The following is an 18,571-nucleotide window of genomic DNA, read 5'->3' as shown; positions in this document are numbered from 1 at the left end:
GTTCAATATCGCAGCCTCCACTGGAGGCTGAAAAACATAACACTCAATAAATCATTTCTTATTTATAGGCAATAAAATTGCATTCAGTCACACAAATAAATGAACTAGCTATTAACATACCACAGTGTTTGCTATGTTCATCCCTGCCCCAGTTTCAGAACAAAAACAAAGAGGATTTCCAAGAGACCTGGCCAGCCAAAATTGCACATGCATGTCATGAAGTGATATGTAACATAGTAACATGAATTACGACAATACTGGGTCAACAAGCACAATCGAATGGACACGATGCAGGAAATCTTTGCTTTCCTACAACATTACTCAGACAGACACTTTATTCAAGGTGGAAATGTAGCATTGACAATTCTGTGTCAGACTCAAGGAGGTCTATAATACCTGGAAAAAGCTATCCATTATGAATTTCCATTCATCTTAATGGCAGATTCTTGGCTGACGCAGATAAGTAGGCAATTTGAAATCTCATGAGTAATCAAGTCCTGAAAAAGAATATACTTTTTTTCATTCTTTAAGAGCCCTAAAAAAAGAACTTCCACTGGTAAAACACTGACTATAATGAAATAATTTAGCAATAAAGCAAACGCACACCTTTTAGGTGCAAGTTAAAGAAAAGAACTTTGTAAAGATAGAGTATAACAGCTAAGTATTTTTATTATTTCTGACATTTCGGCAGACTTTGTCAATGTTCAACTTCTTACAAAATCACAATAAATAGAACCAACAATGAAATAATTACAATTTAATGCAGTATAAAATATTAAAAAAATATATATTTAATCCGAATACACAGCCACTTCTGAAATACCATCACTGAATCAGTAAAAATCTAACTTGTTAACTGATGCTGATCGAACTAAAGTAAATGTTAAAAAGCTATAAAGGAGGATTGAATAAGAAAGTACTATTTCAAGTTCAAATAGTCTGATGGCAAAGCTGAAGGCACAAACATATCTACAAACCAGTGTTAGGCAATCATCTCAGCACTCTATTACAACTGGTGACAGGCAAATAGCTGGCAAACCACTGATATTTTTCAAGAGGGCTTATCAAACACAAGCGTTAGCCATCATGTGGGTAAACACTCTTAAGTGGGCCTGTTCTGTAGATCAAACCCTGAATCCAAGACCCAAGGGAGACTAATCTTGAAATAACACTGAATTTCCCATTTAAATTTAGTCAGAACAAATGTGTGCTTTAATGAAGGCCTTCTCTCTGTGTCTGCTCTACTATCAGGCAAGATGTTCGCTGTGCCTGTTAGACAGGCAGTTTTGGCATTCCTCCTCTAATTAGGAGTGTCAGTGAGGCCACTAACCTCTGTTGCTTTCAAACTAGGTTTATGTGTTAAATCAGACATGATTTAACATTCTGGGACCTTTCTGGGCTGTTTACACGTCACCGCTTTCAACTAAAACGTAAAACTTTTTTTTATCTGTTTTGACCATTCATTTATACGACAACGGTGTTTTGGGTGCCTGAAAACGCAAACTTTTGAAAACGGGTTTCAAATTGCATGTTTTTGAAAACTGTCTCTGTGTAAACAACAAAAACGCGAATCTGTAAAAACGATGACGTCATGCACATGCGTATTACATGTTAAATGTATAGTGTTACATTGACATCTAAATGGCCTGGCAGCAGAATACAGCGTTTTTAGTCGTTTTCGCGGATCCGTGTGAATGGGGATCGTTTCGACAATGGTGTCGTCTATGCTCGGAAAACTCAAAGGAAAAGCTTCTCCGTTTTAAGCATATCGTTGTCATGTACACGTATACCCTATTTCCTGGAACTGGATACGATGTAAATAATCCAATTTATCTAGAAAACATTCATGTTGGCTGCACCTACAACAGCATAATTTCTCACATATTGCTGCTTCAAACCGACCTGCTATTGGAAATCGAGAAGAGATCAAGAGAGATGTAAACACTGTTCTGAGAGGGCCTGCGCAGTAAGAGCTGTTTAGTCTCTTCTCAAGGATCGTGAGCTTCATTCCAGATCATTTCTTTCTAGTTTTACAGGAAAATAAATGTGTTGTTGGCTGTGTGCTGCTGATGATGATCTAGTGTTTTAAATGATGCGCTTCCTTATCGCAGAGGCTTGTCAGTCAAGAGTGTAATCAAATTATAATTGACACTTTATGAACCAGAGGTTATGGGAACTGCTTTTGCTGTCAAGGACTCTTTTGTTTGATGATAAGGAGTAAAAAAAAAGACATCTCGCCAAACTTTGCTGTACTTTTTTTTTTTTGACAAGATATTGTGATGAAATACTGTCCACAAAGAACGAAGGTGGTTTAGCCAGAGGAAATGGTGTTGGTCACCCTGCCAAACAACTAATGAAATATCTGATAACGATTTCCCAATAAGGATAATGATTGCTATGTGCTACACCGTCTCATTCAGTTCTGAAAACAGTGTCCTAGCAGAATACATTTCAAAAACATCATTCTCAAGATGAAACCGAATGGCTGTAATACAGGTACAGTAAGCCCTCATCCCCTAAAACAAACCAGAGCATGTTTACTTATCTTAGCAAACTAATATGAATCATATCTGAAATCGCTTTGCCTGGATTACCCTTTAATACCTTTCAAAACATTATTTTAACCGTGTTATTAAAAAAAACTGAATCGGGGCTAACAGGTTCAGATTGGTGTTGTACTTGAAAAGTGTACGGGTGGGGGTCTTATTTATGAATGAGCACATTGTGTTCTTCGGTTTCTCAGGAGGAGGTTTTCTCTTGGCACGATGTGTAGATAAATGTTTTCTATGTATTTGGTTTCACTGGAAAAATGCTATGGGTTCACATTAACACTCGCTGGCATTTGCAAAATATCTCTCGCAGATAATGCTGACGTTTCAACGAATCAATTCTGATCTGGTTCGGAATCCTCTCTCTGTGTCTCTCGCCGTACGTAAACTCATCAACTTAATACAGCGTGTGGTCCTTGAAAACGGATGACACATGAGATGGGAATTGTGGACTGTATCTGATGGTGTCATAGCAACTGTTTTACACAAACTAAATCTGTTTCCACAGCCAATGACACAAGACCCTCAACGTATTCCCGATAGTGATCGTGTCTTAAAAATGTCCATACAACATTTCTCAAAACTTTCACATGCAAAAGATCCTTGGTACTGTATCTGCATCGGTCAAAAACCCCATTCCCAAGGATCTCAGTGCCAGCCTGGCTAACCCTAAAGACTTGTACAGCTGCAAAATGGGATTAAGTTACCGTGGCAATGAATGACATGAGCAGGTTGATTGGCTTGTGTGTAAAAAGATCGAGGTAATGTATCTAAATGTTTCCATCTTATTTCAGAGCACATGGTTGACATAGTGAAGAGGACATATTGCACCACTGTTTCTTCATACGAGACACATTTTCTCTTCAGCTGAAAAGAATGTTTGTTTTCGAGCACTTTGGATGTGGCTGTGCACATGTGAGCCATTTTACAGTGTGGTTTGTTGCTGTATCATCATACTATCTGTTTATCTGACTAGGCTGCGATAACGGCGAGGGATTTATTGTGTAGTAAATATCCATGTAAACGCATGTCATCCCTCGGCTGAGCTCCTCTCGGCCGTGTCCAGAGGAGAGGGCTGTCTGTTATGTCTCCTGCCACAGAGATAAGCTCTATCTGTTTACATTTCAGCCTGTTTCACTGTCTTCTCTCAGATAGCCTTGCCAATTTCTCTCTCTCTCTCTCACACACACACACGAGCATGAAAACTATATATACAATCTCTAGAAAGATGTACAGTGGGGTGTACAGTAAAAGTACAGTATTTGGACACTTTTAGACACCTAGGCATGTATTACTTGCACTGCATTAAAAATTATATCAAACCAAATGGCATCTGCAAACAAATGACTCTAGAGAAGAACCTTCTAGCTATTTTTTGCAATAAATTCTAATCGGTTGCAGTGATTTTTAGTGGATGTGTGAAGTCAAGTTCACACAGGTGTCCTTACAAAAAAAAAAAAAGTATACTTCAAGTGTATTTTATTAAGTAAACTTTATAAGTAAAGTTCAAGTATATTTTATACTTTATATAGTAAGTGTACTAATATCAATGTACTAGTAGTATACTTGTGAGTGTACTATTTCAATACTACTAGGGACCAAATTGGCCCAATTTTTTGTTTACAAAAGGGTCACACTTTAGTTTAGGGTTGGATTCTCACTATTAACTATGACTTTTACCTCAATAAACTCCTAATTACTGCTTATTAATAGTTAGTAAAGTAGTTGTTCAGTTTAGGTATTGGGTATAGGGTGACCACCCGTCCCGCTTTGCGTTGTACTGCACAGCATTTTCACCCCCTGTCCCGCACATTGCATATTGAGAAAATGTCCCGCATTTTCATCAGTCTGTTGGTTTTTAATTATCATATTAAGAAAACGTTCATGCGTCCTTTTTAAGAAAGCATTTTATTTATTCTTTTTGCGGTGTAGTTTTTCACATTTAACAGTGCTTTGTGAGAAGTAGGCTACAAATACAACAGCCGTTTTTTAAAATCCTATCCAATGGTAGAAAAGAAAGGAGTAAATACAGTCACTAGTAGGTTGTGACGGCTGTCAATCAAAATGTGGAACGGTGATTCGTTCCATGTGTTCCCTGTCAGAAAACAAATGGATAATTCGGTAAATTAAAATTTTCATTTAACAGAATTTACCAACTTGTTGCCTGCCTTGTTGCCTGGTTGTTTTAATTCACATCCTTTCTAAAAAATAAGTTTTTGGTTTAATATATTCTTAATATATAAGACTGTCAATGAACTAATTTCATGTTGTTTTATATTTTATTTGTTCATTATTTATTTTGTTGGATTTCAGTTGGACTAGGTCAAAACTGTTTAAAAAATAGTTATCTGCATGATGCCTGCTGCCTTTGGGCTCAGTGATGTTGAATTTCAATGACATGTAAAATAGAGACATGTTATGTTACATTGTGATGTAATGGTGTTTTCTGGAAGGGACTAAAGAACCAAGTATTTTTATCAGCTGAAAGGCAGACTACAAATGTTTTTATTAAGTTAGATAGACATTATATAACAGTTTCAGGTTATGTTTTAATGTTGGTAACATGTCCCACATTGTCCCACACAAACTTAGTAATCGTCCCACATTTGGTTTGTTTGATGGTGGTCACTCTAATTGGGTAGGATTAAGGGATGTAGAATATGGTCATGCAGATTAAGGCATTAATATGTGTTTTATAAGTACTAATAAACAGCCAATATCCTAGTAATATGCATGCTAATAATAAGCAACTAGTTAATAGTGAGAATTGGACCCTAAAATAAGGTGTTACCTACTTTTATGTATACTTTAAGTGTAACAGAAATAAACTTTGAAGTATACTCTCAGTAAACTACTAGTTTAGTAGTTTATTCTGCAAGTATACTTGTAACTTTGTTTAAGGGAACTTAACATCATACTTTGCACTTTAAATATACTATTATGGTCCTATTAAGGTATTTTGTTTTTTACTAAATATACTTTTAACTGTACTTTAAGTAGATTTGAAGTACTTTTCTAAGTACACTACCATTGGCCTACACAAAAATTCACATACTCAGAACTAGGAACATACAGTATCTGTTTTCTTTATAAATCAATATTTTCAAACAATGTAATTTTATAAGACAGTATGTAAAACTAGTATTTAATAGGCTACTAATCAAAAGTGTAAACACAACTACAAGCCAAGTAGGCTACACAGAATAATTATACTTTTAACTATATCTCAATCAAAAGACTGAGAACAAGTATAGGCCAAATTAGACTTTTGTGTCAGTATAAGTCAAGCATACTTAAGTATAACTTTAAGTATATTTCTGAGAAGTACATAAAGTATATTTCTGAGAAGTACATGAAAAGTAAACAAAGTATAGAACTTAAAAAAAGTATAATAATAGCACACTCTTGAATAAACTTATTTTTATTTTTTTGTGAGGGGTCCAATAATAGATATAGTTCATCACATTAACAAATATTCCATTTGGTGTGATATTTTGTCAGACAATGCAAATACATTTAAATATGAAGTATGCAAACATTTTTAGGGGGCCACTGGAGGACCAGGAACCAGACAGATAAAGCGTTTCAGAGAAGGACTGGAGCAGAATAGAAGGAAGATCACAGGTCAGACTGTAAAAACATTCCCATACTGCCCTTCCCCCCCTCAGTCTTTCTCCCTCTCACACCCCCACTACTTCCCTGAGCCCTTCCAGCCGCCACAGTGACTCAACACAGGCCTTCCCGCTCGCTACAAGAGCCTCTTTTGTGCCGGGCTCAAGAACCAGTCCACCACAGAATGGGTTTAACTCATTCTTACAACATCAAGAAGTCATTTCCTGCATTTAAACTAAATAAAAATAAACATTCAAACATATCTGTTCTACCACATATCTGAAAATAAAAGATAAATTTCAATAGCCTCCAAGATGATGTTTGTAATGCGTCAAGAAACGGTCAGCCACTTGAATGACCAATGATGATGATATTATGACGTCACCCCCCCCCCCCCAGCCAAAAAAAAAACCTAAAAAAGTGTGTAAATTAAATGCTGTATTAAATGTTCCAGTTGTCATGACACTAAGCATGCATCCTGTGGTCTGTTGACTCTATACAGTAATTAACATATAACAGGACACCATCTTTGCAGTGTCTTTGCACCTACAGCTGAATAAATAGATGGAAGGAAGAAAAGTCCACTCAGAATTTAGTATGCAAATAAATGCAAGAAAAAAGACCAATTCAAAAATCAACCATTACAATGACATCATAACATCATCATTATGATCATCAACTTTAATCTAAATTAATAAATACAATTTATAATCCTCCAAGAAATGTGTTGTGAAGAAGAAGCAAAAGAAGAAGAAGAAGAGGAAGAAGGAGGAGTAATATTAATACAGTCAGTGGTGGTCTTGCAAGCACTGAAATAAAAAACAACAGTTTCAAGTAAGGATTATTTGGCTCTAAAGACTTAAAACAGCTTTTGGGTACCTTGCATGAACACTTCAGAGTCAAATCAGTTCTGCCCAATGAATTGTCAGGGTGAAGAATGATATCTTTCCATGTTATAGGCTTAAATTATATAAAGACAATGAAAGCAGATACTTTTTGTTTATTGCTTGTAAATGTGTATATATAATTCTGAGTTAGTAAAGTAGTAGATCAAGAATCTGAATCAGATCGGATTGTGAGGTGCCTAAATATTCCCATCCCAAACACAGCTGTTTTCCCTGATCCCCCATAATAACAAACAGACTCTTCTGCTAGTAGAAGATCTGTCCGACAGGAGATTGCCTGTACTGTGATTAAAAAGGAAAAAAAAGATCTGTGGTCCCCACTTGTGCTGTAGTCAGCATCCCACTGGGTGAACAATACGAGCTGACTTCCTGACCCCTTCGTCTGGGGATCCTAAAAACAAACAATGGGACCCTTAATTAACATCGGCCATTCCCAGCACTAGGCCCTTCCTGACGGTCCCGATTCAGACCTGAACACAAAGCTTGCTGTGTTATTCCTCTGACACCATCTACTGTGCTCGTGAGCCCTGCTTCTCAGTATGAACACTGCCAGTTAGGCCTCAGTAATATTCATTTTAAACAGAAGAGAGAGAGAGAGCCATCGACCCTTTCACATCCTGAGGTCAAAATATGAGCGATGGCATTCAGTCTGGAATCTAGTGACACTGGTGAGAGGGATGGATCAGTCAGGGCTATCTGTTTATGATACCAGATGAGCACATGGTTGTACATTATCTGTTCTCCTAAGCTGGGCAGGATGTGTTTCCATGTTAGATAAGGACAAACAAATGGCCATTTCGCTGAAGTTATTAGGTTGGTACAATGTAATCAAAGGAACTTGTAGATCGTTCATAGTCTTGTAACAACAAACAACCTCTTGGTAACAATACCAATGACCTTGTGCAGGTTTATGGTGGCATTGTCTATGGTTTAAAAGCTGGTGGCACACAAGAGTGACTTTGAACAATAATTCAGAAGGTGACTTCCTGTGACTAACCATTGGAGAAATCCTTAATGCTCACATCAAGTTAAAGGGATGGCTCACCCAAAATGACTTACTTTCTTCTGCAGAACACACAAGAATATATTTTGAAGAATGCTGTTAAAATAGTTTTGGTTACCTTTGACTTCCATTGTATAGGCAAAAAAATATTGAGTTTTTTCTCAAAATATATTATTTTATGTTCCACAGAATAAATAAAAAAAGTTAATTTTTAATTTTCATTTTTGGGTGAACTATGCCTGGGTGAAGAAATCAGGCTGGTCTCAAAGAGAAAAAGCCCAAAGAACCAAACACAACTAAAAACAGTGGAAAATCTCCAAATCATGACCAAAGGCCCACAAATCAAAGTTTATCATGTCCTTTTTTACCAGTAGATTATATAACATTAGCATTGACATCCTCTGCTTATATTTGTTTTCTTTCATTAACTTTTGGTCTCACAAGACCAGACATGACCACAACCTCTCACTGAGAAATTATTGAAGGATTCTGGACAAATTAAAGTTAATGAAAAGATAATTACGATGGATTTATTAAATAATTACACTCAAAACTCAAAACAAGGCTGAACGTCTTAGTCTCTTTATCCAAGCAATATACCCCGTCTGCACAAAGCAGGAATCGCTGTGATTGTTTTGAGGGTCTTTTTAAGACTGTCGCCATTGTGCCCTTTAATTTGTCCTCATCAATCTCTCCAACAAAAGCCTGTTTAAAAAAAACTAAAACAGAACAACTCTGAAGCAGAACACCAGTCACATTTGTGGCTTTCTCATTTCTAAATATGACAACAGATCACAACTCTCACTTGAAGAGATGTTATCATTATCCGCCTCTGATTGTTGACATAGAAGTCCCATGCAAAGGGACATCTACAGGGCAGAAAGAGGGAGGCGCTTTTAATGTCGTATCAGCAAAAGTCAGAGGAAGAGTGCTATTCTCTGTGTACAGAACACAAAGCAGCTGGCAGGAAACCCGCTTTTCATATTCTTTTAACTTTGATTTCCGTTTTGAGGAAGTGTGCTAAGTGTGCTCTCCCTGGTGCTGGCCTTCATCAGCTGACTGTTTCCAATTCCTGACAAGGACTTCTCTAATCGCACCAGCAGTGAAACTGTTGCTTTATTAAGATATATATAAATATATATATAAAAGAGGCACTCTGTTCCACACCCAATCACAGCCTATTGGACTTCTTACAAGTGCACTTACATTTATAACTGTAATTTATAAATATACCCTACTGTCCAAAAGTATGGGGTCAGGAAGATTTTTATAGAAGTCTCTTATACTCAGCAAAGATGCATTTATTACATCAAAAATACATTAAAAAAAACCTATAATATTGCAATATTACTATTTTCTATTAATATATTTTAAAATCTAATTTAAAATTTAAAATTCCTGTGATGGCAAAGCTGTATTTTCAGCATCATTACTCTAGCCTTCAGTGTCACATGATCCTTCAAAAATCATTCTAATTTGCTGATTTGATGCTCAAGAATTTCCTTTTTAATTATAATTATTGGTGCTTAATTGTGGAAACCATGATACAAAAAGAAAGTCCAAAAGTCCGAAATATTTTGCACCATTATAAATGCCTTTACCGTCCTTGCTGAAAAATAGTGTTACTTTAAAATAAACTCTTTCTGACCCCACATTTTTGAACAGTAAAGTAATTAAATTGACCCACTTTAAAAGTAATTATATTAATAGTCAGTATCAAATCAGATAAATCATTGCAGTTCAAAATGGCTTTTTTACTATTGTAAATAATTATGTTGTACATAAAAACACATGTTTTGGACCATGCATGCGAGCGCTAACTATTGCAACATCAGACTGGTTGTTTCCCAGGACAGCAGATTGACAGGCTGTGAGAAACACTGACCAGCTGGTCTGGACAAACATGGATGCAAACAGAGTTATGAAGCAACATCACACTCAAATTCATTTACTTAGTGCAGTTTGTGTACAATAACATAAATTTCTGTAGAACAACTTTGGAGCTGGGTTTATTTATAATAAATGCCAGTAAACTCAGTTAACATCAACTATACTTTCTTTTTTCAGCAGAAATATATGATCCCTGTCTGATGCAAACACAGAATCTAAATAACACATGTAGAAAATTCACACACTATTGGGACAAACTGTTTTTCAACAGTGCAGTAAAGAGATTTTTTTTTTATGAAAGGCACTAAATTCCAAATAAAACTCTTACAAGTCGAAAGTTAACGGTTTCAATAAATCGAAATACTTATTACTGACAGTCAGTTTAAGTTGGATTTCAAAACTGAAAAGACTAAAAAAGAATGACTATAAAGACCAACATTTTTTAAGCAGTTTCACATCATAATACAACATTTCCAGCTATGTTTGACGGCATGTTTTTGTTCAGAAGGGAATTGACTCTAACTCAGATCATAATTCTCTCTTGATTTAAACAACTGCCTGAAATTTATCCTGAAAACAGATAAAGTTAATATATAGTGTACAACAAAATGCACACTTTGAGTCAGCGGAGGCCATATATCTGACCAAGAGTCCTGTGATTTATGCCATGCCAAAGAATATATGTGGCTTTTGAAACAATCATTAAAGATTTTCTAGCACTCTCAGGGCAACAGAACTGTCTAATGACCAAGCACGCACTATATACTACAAAGCATTTTAACTATACATATTCACACCTCATTACTTGGGCCTGACATAGTTTCTGATTGAAAATGAACTTGCTTATGTACGTGGTTATTTGTTTCTATCAAGAAGCAGGAAATGCATTGTCATTTTGGCTCCCTATTAGAAGCATGTTTATGTAATTATCTCAGCAAGAGACTGAGGAGAAGGTGACTGTCTCCTAAGAGCTCAGTGATTGCCTCTTACATCAGTGTTTTCCTTTCACAGGCGGGAGCAGTTGTAATGGAAGTTTGTCTCAAACAAAGGTTTCTTGTCAAACGAAATTACACAACCCCAGTCTAATGTTTACAATTTCACTATCTTACATAATGATAACAGCAACAACAAATCATAAAAGCTTTATCGCTCTGACCAACGGCAGACAAACTGCTCTGTGAAATAAACATGCAAGTTCAAAAAGGTGTTCGCTTTGGTAGTAATGAAAGTTGTCAAACTGTAAAAAGTGCTAAGGTAGATTTCACTCATGCTGATGATAATGGGGCCCCATTTGTTCAAAATAGCCTCCAAAGTGTTGAATCTGCCACCTTTAATCAATGGACTTAAATGACGCCCGAAACATCCTGGAGGAACTAAACCATCCAAAATAAGGACAACATATGTGTTATGTTGAAAACAAAAAAGACGTAAATGAAAGTTGCATCACAAACAGCACATTTCCTGATTCGTTAAAAAAAATTACTGGAACCATATAGTAAAAAAGAACTATACTGTAACTAACTATACTGACATCCAGTATTACGTGATCAGTTGGCTTAACTTAAAAAAGCAAGGAAACCCGTTGCCTTAAAATTATGAAATAAATAAACTTCATATATAACTGAAAAAATTAAGTTATGTGGAATTGTCAAGTTCACATAACCAAAAATTTTCAATTACGCATGAAGTTTATTAACTTAATAATTTAACTCACTTTTTTAAGTAACTGATCACTTTTTACACTGAAACTGGCTTCAGACTGTAAAAAGCTGCTCAAAAACAGAACATCAGGACACTGGAGAAAGACGAAACAGGCTATATATATACACACACATTCCAGTGCCATGATTACGATTTGAACAAGAGATGTATTATGTCAAAAGAATAATGAGAGTGCTGTATGAAACCAATGGCATTCATGTGTTTTTGATTAACATAAAAGAATCTACAATTTTCCCATCAAAGGATATGAAGACATCAGACCCTAGCAGAGTATAATCTACTGTATCTGGCTCCTCGATGAAATTCTTACAAATATACTATGCAGTGTAAATATTGTCAACAAAATTACTGACAAAAATTTTCATTAACAAACTGTGCTTTTATTATATATTATATAAATTAGTTCAACTTTTAAAGAACGCATCTCGAGACCTTGCATTTTTTCCCCATTCCACTGCCTGTGTCTCCCGTTTTTCAAAGCAAAAATGCGTTCTGAGTGAAAGTGATAGTAAATAATGATAACTACAAATAACAGGTAAAAAATAACAGAGTAAATAACTAGTGATAGTAAATGATTGCCCTGATACGGCTGCGTAAGCTGAAGCTGATCAGTAAATGAACACCGGGAAAGTGTTCGCACCCTATACTAATGAGATTAATCACATACATACACAACATAAACTAAATATTATATTACATCAAATGTATTACATCAAAACATATTACAACCAACTCACAAGTCAACGTGAACTAGACATGCTAGATTACACACTAGTCAGAATGTGTTAGTCACGTTTTGATTACACCCTTTCCACAACAAGGCACTTAAAATGGACGATGAACTACTAAAACATAAAGAATTCACAATATTAGAGTACTTTTTGTTTTCATTTGAGCAGTTCAGGTTAAGCTGTTTTTGTTAAATGTGTGATACGTTTAAGTCAATATTTCAAATGTTTTAATATTAAATATTAAATTAAATTAAATTAAATGCTAATAATTTAGCATTTTTCAGCAACTAAAATGCTATTTTCATCGACTAAAGATGTTAATTTTGTGTAAAACTGGCTGAAAATAAATATTGATTACATTTAGAATATACCTGGTTCTGTATGATTATAAAATGTTTTCTAGCATGGATTGAGTAAACAAAACAAAACATCCAGCATCTCGTGTGTTGCACACTAACACAACACATCAAGCAGAGAAAATGTAAGACAGAAACATGATTGTTACCCTGTAGTAATTTCTCATACAACAAAAGGCATTCTTTTCTGCACCCTGTACCATGTTTCGGCGATTTCCTAACAAGACTCACATTGATCGTTTCAGGGTGGGAGTCAGAATACTTACTGTGAATGACATCCACTGTCACTATGAGACTATGACACAAAAAAGGGCATTGGCAATAGGGATGCATTACAGAGGACATGACTCACGAGCTGAGCTTACATGCAGGGACTCTTACGGTTTTGCAAGCCGCATTCCGGCGCACACATTTTCCATGAGGAAATCCCACTGCACCTCTGTATTCAGGGTAGATTGACCCTCATCGACTGAAACAATCAGATATTCGACTGGCATAGCATAACCAAGAGTTGGGCCACGACTTTTTGAGGTCACATGAATTCTGGGTAACGAATGACGGAGCAAAAACGTTCCCAATTAGTCAAACTTGTTTACATAACTCTCACTAGCTGGCCCTGGGCAGAGCAGAGTTGGTCAAACAGCTGCCTGCTCAATGGTGTTCTTTTCTAACTAGTAGAGCTCTGCTAGGGCCAGAACCACTTCCCTTAGGTGACACATGTGAGTCTGAACCGCACACACCAGAAGACATAACCAACACGCTTCCTGCCCCCACGCTCTGCTCCAACCGAGCCATGACATTCCCTAATTCCTATCTGGCCGGGATGGCTGTGTTTTGATACTCTGGCCCTGCTCTGACTGGGGAGCTTGGCCCACTATATCTCATCTGCTGGGAAACAAATGGAGACCTAGACAGTGCACTGGGAGAACGCACGAGAATGTGATTCTCAGCGCTGGCTTTAGATCACAGGTCCCGCTGTGCCCTGTGAAGTCAAATCCTCAGTGTTTGTGTTGGCAGGGAGTATGTAGTCCTCTGGACAGGACAAACCCTTAGTGGGGACCAGCTTACCCTGGAATTCATTTCCTTTGAGAAAAGATCAAATTCACCATGTTCATCATTTTTCAACTGTCCTTTCTGGCGTGAATCGAGGGAGAATCATTGCATCTGGATGGGTAAATTCGTGGATGCGCCGTATGACAAATGGAAAGTAAATCACAGAAAGTGAGACTCCAGGGGGAGGTAAAATGCATTAGTGTTGACTTGAGTAGGTGTGGACACTATCGTGGGACTGGACTTTTCTAGTGTTTCCACTGACATTCACACAAGCAACTGAAATTTAAAACACGACAGTTCTGAAGGTGATTTACAGACCCGTCTCAGGCTAGTTTTATAGCCTGCTGTGTTTTGTTCTAATAAAACTTAACATTTGTTCTTTTAGTATTTGTTTTCCTAGGCTGTTTAGCTGAACCATTGTGTACAGTGCTTTAGAACAGGGATTTTTAAACTTTAAAAGCGGGGTTGTAGAAAATGTGAGAGGAAAAAAAACAAAACATATTTTTTATTATGTATTTTAGGGCTGTCAAAGTGAAGTGTAACCCTGCTCTGGAACACCACGCAATATAAATTGAATTGAAAATCTCTATTTGCAGGTTTAAACATCTAGCATTACTCTAATAGTGTATAGAAAACATATCCACATAATAATTGTCAAAATTGTCAAGATAATATTTTAGTAATTTGCTTCGGCTTCAGTACAGTAACAATATAAAGGGAATTATTTAATTTTGCAAACATCATGTTGGTAATCAACATCTTCTTTTTTTAGACACAGTATACATAAGTCTGCTATACATGAAAAGATTTGTATTTCATGTATAAAGTGCATTATATGTGCACAGTTTGTATATTTTAGGGAGCAGAATCCTCATATTTTGGGGTCCTTAGCATTAGATGTTTGAAATAGCTAACTTATTGGCAATAACAATTATATCACAGTCAACATAACATGACCATGACTGCTATGTTTTCGTAAATGAATCCACGATTACATCATGACACTGACACAACTACAGTTCAATCTGTTATAAACCTAATTGCACATGAGCAACATTTTCCATCACCAGTCAGGGACAGCAAACACCCTTATAAAAACAAACATCAGTGTATTTCAGTGCACAATGTTGACAACGTCAGAGGAAAAGTCTGTAAATTACCTGAGCCGAGCTCAAAGAAGTGGAGATATTTTATCATGATAGGACTTTTAGCAGTCTGCAGGGAACTCTCATCATCTTTCATAAAGGGAGGTTTGCCACTTTAATCCCACATCTGGTCTGCATTACCATTCCATGCAGCTCTGACTTGAGTCTGGGGCTCAGGGCCTGAACAAGAACCTCACCCTGTCTCTGTGTCCAAAGACTATAAAACACTAATGGCTTGAAATTAAAGATGACACTGTCTCTTTTACAAACACTTGCATTTTATCTTTGTTTCTGGAACGTTTGCAAGTTTAACAATTTTTTATTCATGAAATCAGTGTTGGAATGAAGAAAAGGAAAGATAAGACAAGGAAAAAACTCCAGTTCTCTGATATGCCTTCAAACAGTGCTCTACATTTAAAACTACTCATTCGTGTTTAAAAAGTGAAACTAAAATAGTTTTTTGAAGGAGCATGGATATTTTTTTTCCCTCGTCATGAGGGTAAACATCGCTCTGAGAATGCTCTTGCAATAGTCGAAACAAGACAATTAAAGGTCAGGGAGTGGTTTCTCATGATTTCCCATAGATTTCCTAGTAAAACTGTGGATTTAAGCACATTTAAATTATACACTTTTCCCCTGTTTATCTTGAGGGCAAAACATTCTCACTCCGGAATCTCGGAATCTATTTCTTGTCTCACTGAGTCCATTCATACCACATTAACTTGAACACAAATGTGTCGCCTTGTAAACATATTATCATGAATCTATACATAACCACTGGTTTATGAAGCTTTAAGTTACATTTCCAAAAACAACAATGGCTAATATCACCTGCAAAAAGGGGCTAAGAAAAGTATCTGAAAATGATTGCACGCATCATTTCTTGCTGAACACATTTTATGTGTGATATCCCTGATTAGAATTTTTTGTTATTATCGACTGATGTCACTGTTGGATACGAGAAAGAAAATCAGATGATTTCCATATTTGAAAAAAGCATTGCTCAGTGGCCTTGTGTTACCTCTCAACGCTCACCACACTAGCTCTCTGAATTAACTAGATACGCATGACTAAAAAGACAGAGAGATGCCTGTTTGACAAGTAGGCCAATGAGGCAACATGTGTCTCTGGCTGCTTACCTGAGGGCAGTCTTTGATATAGTGTCCCTTGTTGAAGCAGAGATGGCACAGGTAGTTTGGTGGAGGTCTCTTGCTGGGCTTGCGTGGCTCAGAGGACAGGGAGAGGTCGGAGAAGTGGTCCGTTAGAGAGTTCAGCCCATCCACTATGTTGTTAAGAGAGCCGTACGGGGACACGCTTTTGTATAAACCATTATTCAGGGCCTGCAGAACATAACAGGACATCCACAATCCAAAAATTAGTTATCCCAATATGAACACAGAAGCAAAAAATGAAAGAAACAATATACTTAATTAAAGAGTAAATTCACCCAAAAATGTAAATTCGGTCATTAATTACTCACCCTCATATCGTTCCAAACCTGTACATCTTCGGAACACAAATGAAGATCTTTTTAATGAAATCTGAGAGCTTTCTGTCCCTTATCAGCAACACAACTACCACTTTCAAGCCCCAGAAAGGTAGGAAAGACATCATCAAAGTAATCCATGTAACTTGAGTACTTTGTTTGTGTCCTAATAATATATTAGGCTATTAATTTATTATTTAAAAAACATTAATCTCCAATGTGCATTCACGCAACAATGTCAGCTCTCATGTCAACACAACACGAATGTGTCGTGGTGCTGTCGTGAATGCACGTTTAAAATAATATTTTGTGAATAATGTAAATTATGTTTTTTTGCTCAAACAAAGCACTCGTGTCGCTTAATAAAACTGAGGTTAAACCACTGGAGTCACATGGATTACTTTAATGATGTCTTTACTACCTTTCTGGGGCTTGAAAGTGGTAGTTGCGTAGACTGTCAATGGAGGGACAGAAAGCTCTCTGATTTCATTACAAAAATATTCATTTGTGTTCAGAAGATGAACAAAGGCCTTACGGGTATGGAACGATATGAGTAATTTTTGGGTGAACTAACCCTTTAATAATATGCTGCTCTCAAATAAATCCATCCTATAGGCTAAAGCAAAAATTTAAATATGATTATATAATCAAAAACAATGTCCTTAGTGATGTGGAACTCTATTAGGCATATTAACTAATTAATGAGATTCCTAATTCAGAATCAGTTCCTAAATTGAGGCGGCATAATCCACTGAAGTCAGTGATAAGTACATCAGTCTAAGATTTGCAAATCAGATTGCTATATAACCACTGAGAGATAGTCAAACACACGCTACTGAAACAAATGTTTGGATGGGAAGATGTTGCTTGAGTGATGTCTTCCTCTGGTTACGGTTTGGAAGGTTATGTTATTGTTGAAGTCTCATGTTGGACAGTCCTGAAACTTTACGTGGCACATCCAGATAACTGTCATCTAGTGCTCAGCAAGCCAGGACAATAAACAGTTTTTGCATATATCTCTCAGACTAGTCTCTTTTCATCAGGTAGAGCAACTCTGGATACAACAAATATGCCTTATTAGATTTTTTTTTTTTATATAGCTGTACATGTGGCAATAATTTTCCATTGTGGCCGGTCAAATCCACTGCATATAAATATTTTGTGAGAAATCCATGAGAAACATGCAGGCCAATTCCTCCTAAATTTTAAACTTTATTCTGAGCGTGTCTTGCAAAAGATTAGGAGTTACAAGAAATTGGAAATATTTAGACGTGTTTATGTTCAAAATAAATTGGCCAATAAAAAGCTGTGTCATGACAAATAAGCATCCAGCTGCGCTGTTATTTTGTCTGAGTTATGACCAACAGACAGTAAACATCAACGAGAAATTCTGAAAATGCAAATGAAATGTATGGAGATCTCTGTAAACATTAAACTAAACTGCACAGCCATATTTTAAATGTCAACAACCAATTTTAAACATCATGGAAATACAATAATTACGATGGTCAGCAGTTACGTCTGAATGCATTCATAGAATTATTATCGACTTTTACACAATAATGAAACCGCAATGCTGATTGTAGCTGTCAGAAAGGAATTTGGCTATGTCTCTCCTGAAGGATATGGCCCTCACTCACACACATTTACACCAGTGGAGGACATCTTTCCTCACCCCTTCACACAGCTGGAGAGACAGTCAGGCCTGTACTACTGCCATTCACACACACACACACACACACACACACACACACACACACACACACACACACACACACACACACACACACACACACACACACCACTAGTTAACACTTTCTCAGAAAAGTTATGCAAATAAAAATAATGCAAAAATCTAGTTCCAACCTTCTTCCTTAGTTTAAAATATTTTAATAGACAGATTGATTTTCAGCCTCACATAGACAAAAATAACTCTGATAAAATTGAAATTTGTGTAATAAGGGGATTTTGAAAGCATTCTATGCCCTCCACAAGTGAGAAAAAGAAAAGAGAGGAAAAAAAAGAGGGGGAAGGGAGAGAAAGAGAAAGAACTGTTTTATTAACTCTGATTACGAATGAAAGTTTTGCCCTTCCTCAAACTTTCCACTAAACATCAACA

At 36.5% G+C, this 18,571-nt stretch overlaps 1 protein-coding gene across 1 annotated transcript in view; it reads right to left on the bottom strand.

Moving 5' to 3' along the window:
• The window catches only part of zcchc24 (zinc finger, CCHC domain containing 24), a 38,117-nt gene that overhangs the window by 17,873 nt on the left and 1,673 nt on the right, over positions 1-18,571 (bottom strand). Inside the window, exon 2 of the mRNA XM_081350948.1 lies at positions 16,106-16,306. Within this exon, the coding sequence (XP_081207074.1) occupies positions 16,106-16,306 (201 nt within the window). The remainder of the gene's footprint in view (positions 1-16,105; positions 16,307-18,571) is intronic.

Source organism: Scardinius erythrophthalmus (assembly GCF_964197995.2).
Source record: "Scardinius erythrophthalmus genome assembly, chromosome: 21".
NCBI classification, from domain to species: Eukaryota; Metazoa; Chordata; class Actinopteri; order Cypriniformes; family Leuciscidae; genus Scardinius; species Scardinius erythrophthalmus.
The sequence above is the reverse complement of the archived record's forward strand: the minus strand, read 5'-3'. Positions and strand labels throughout refer to the sequence as shown.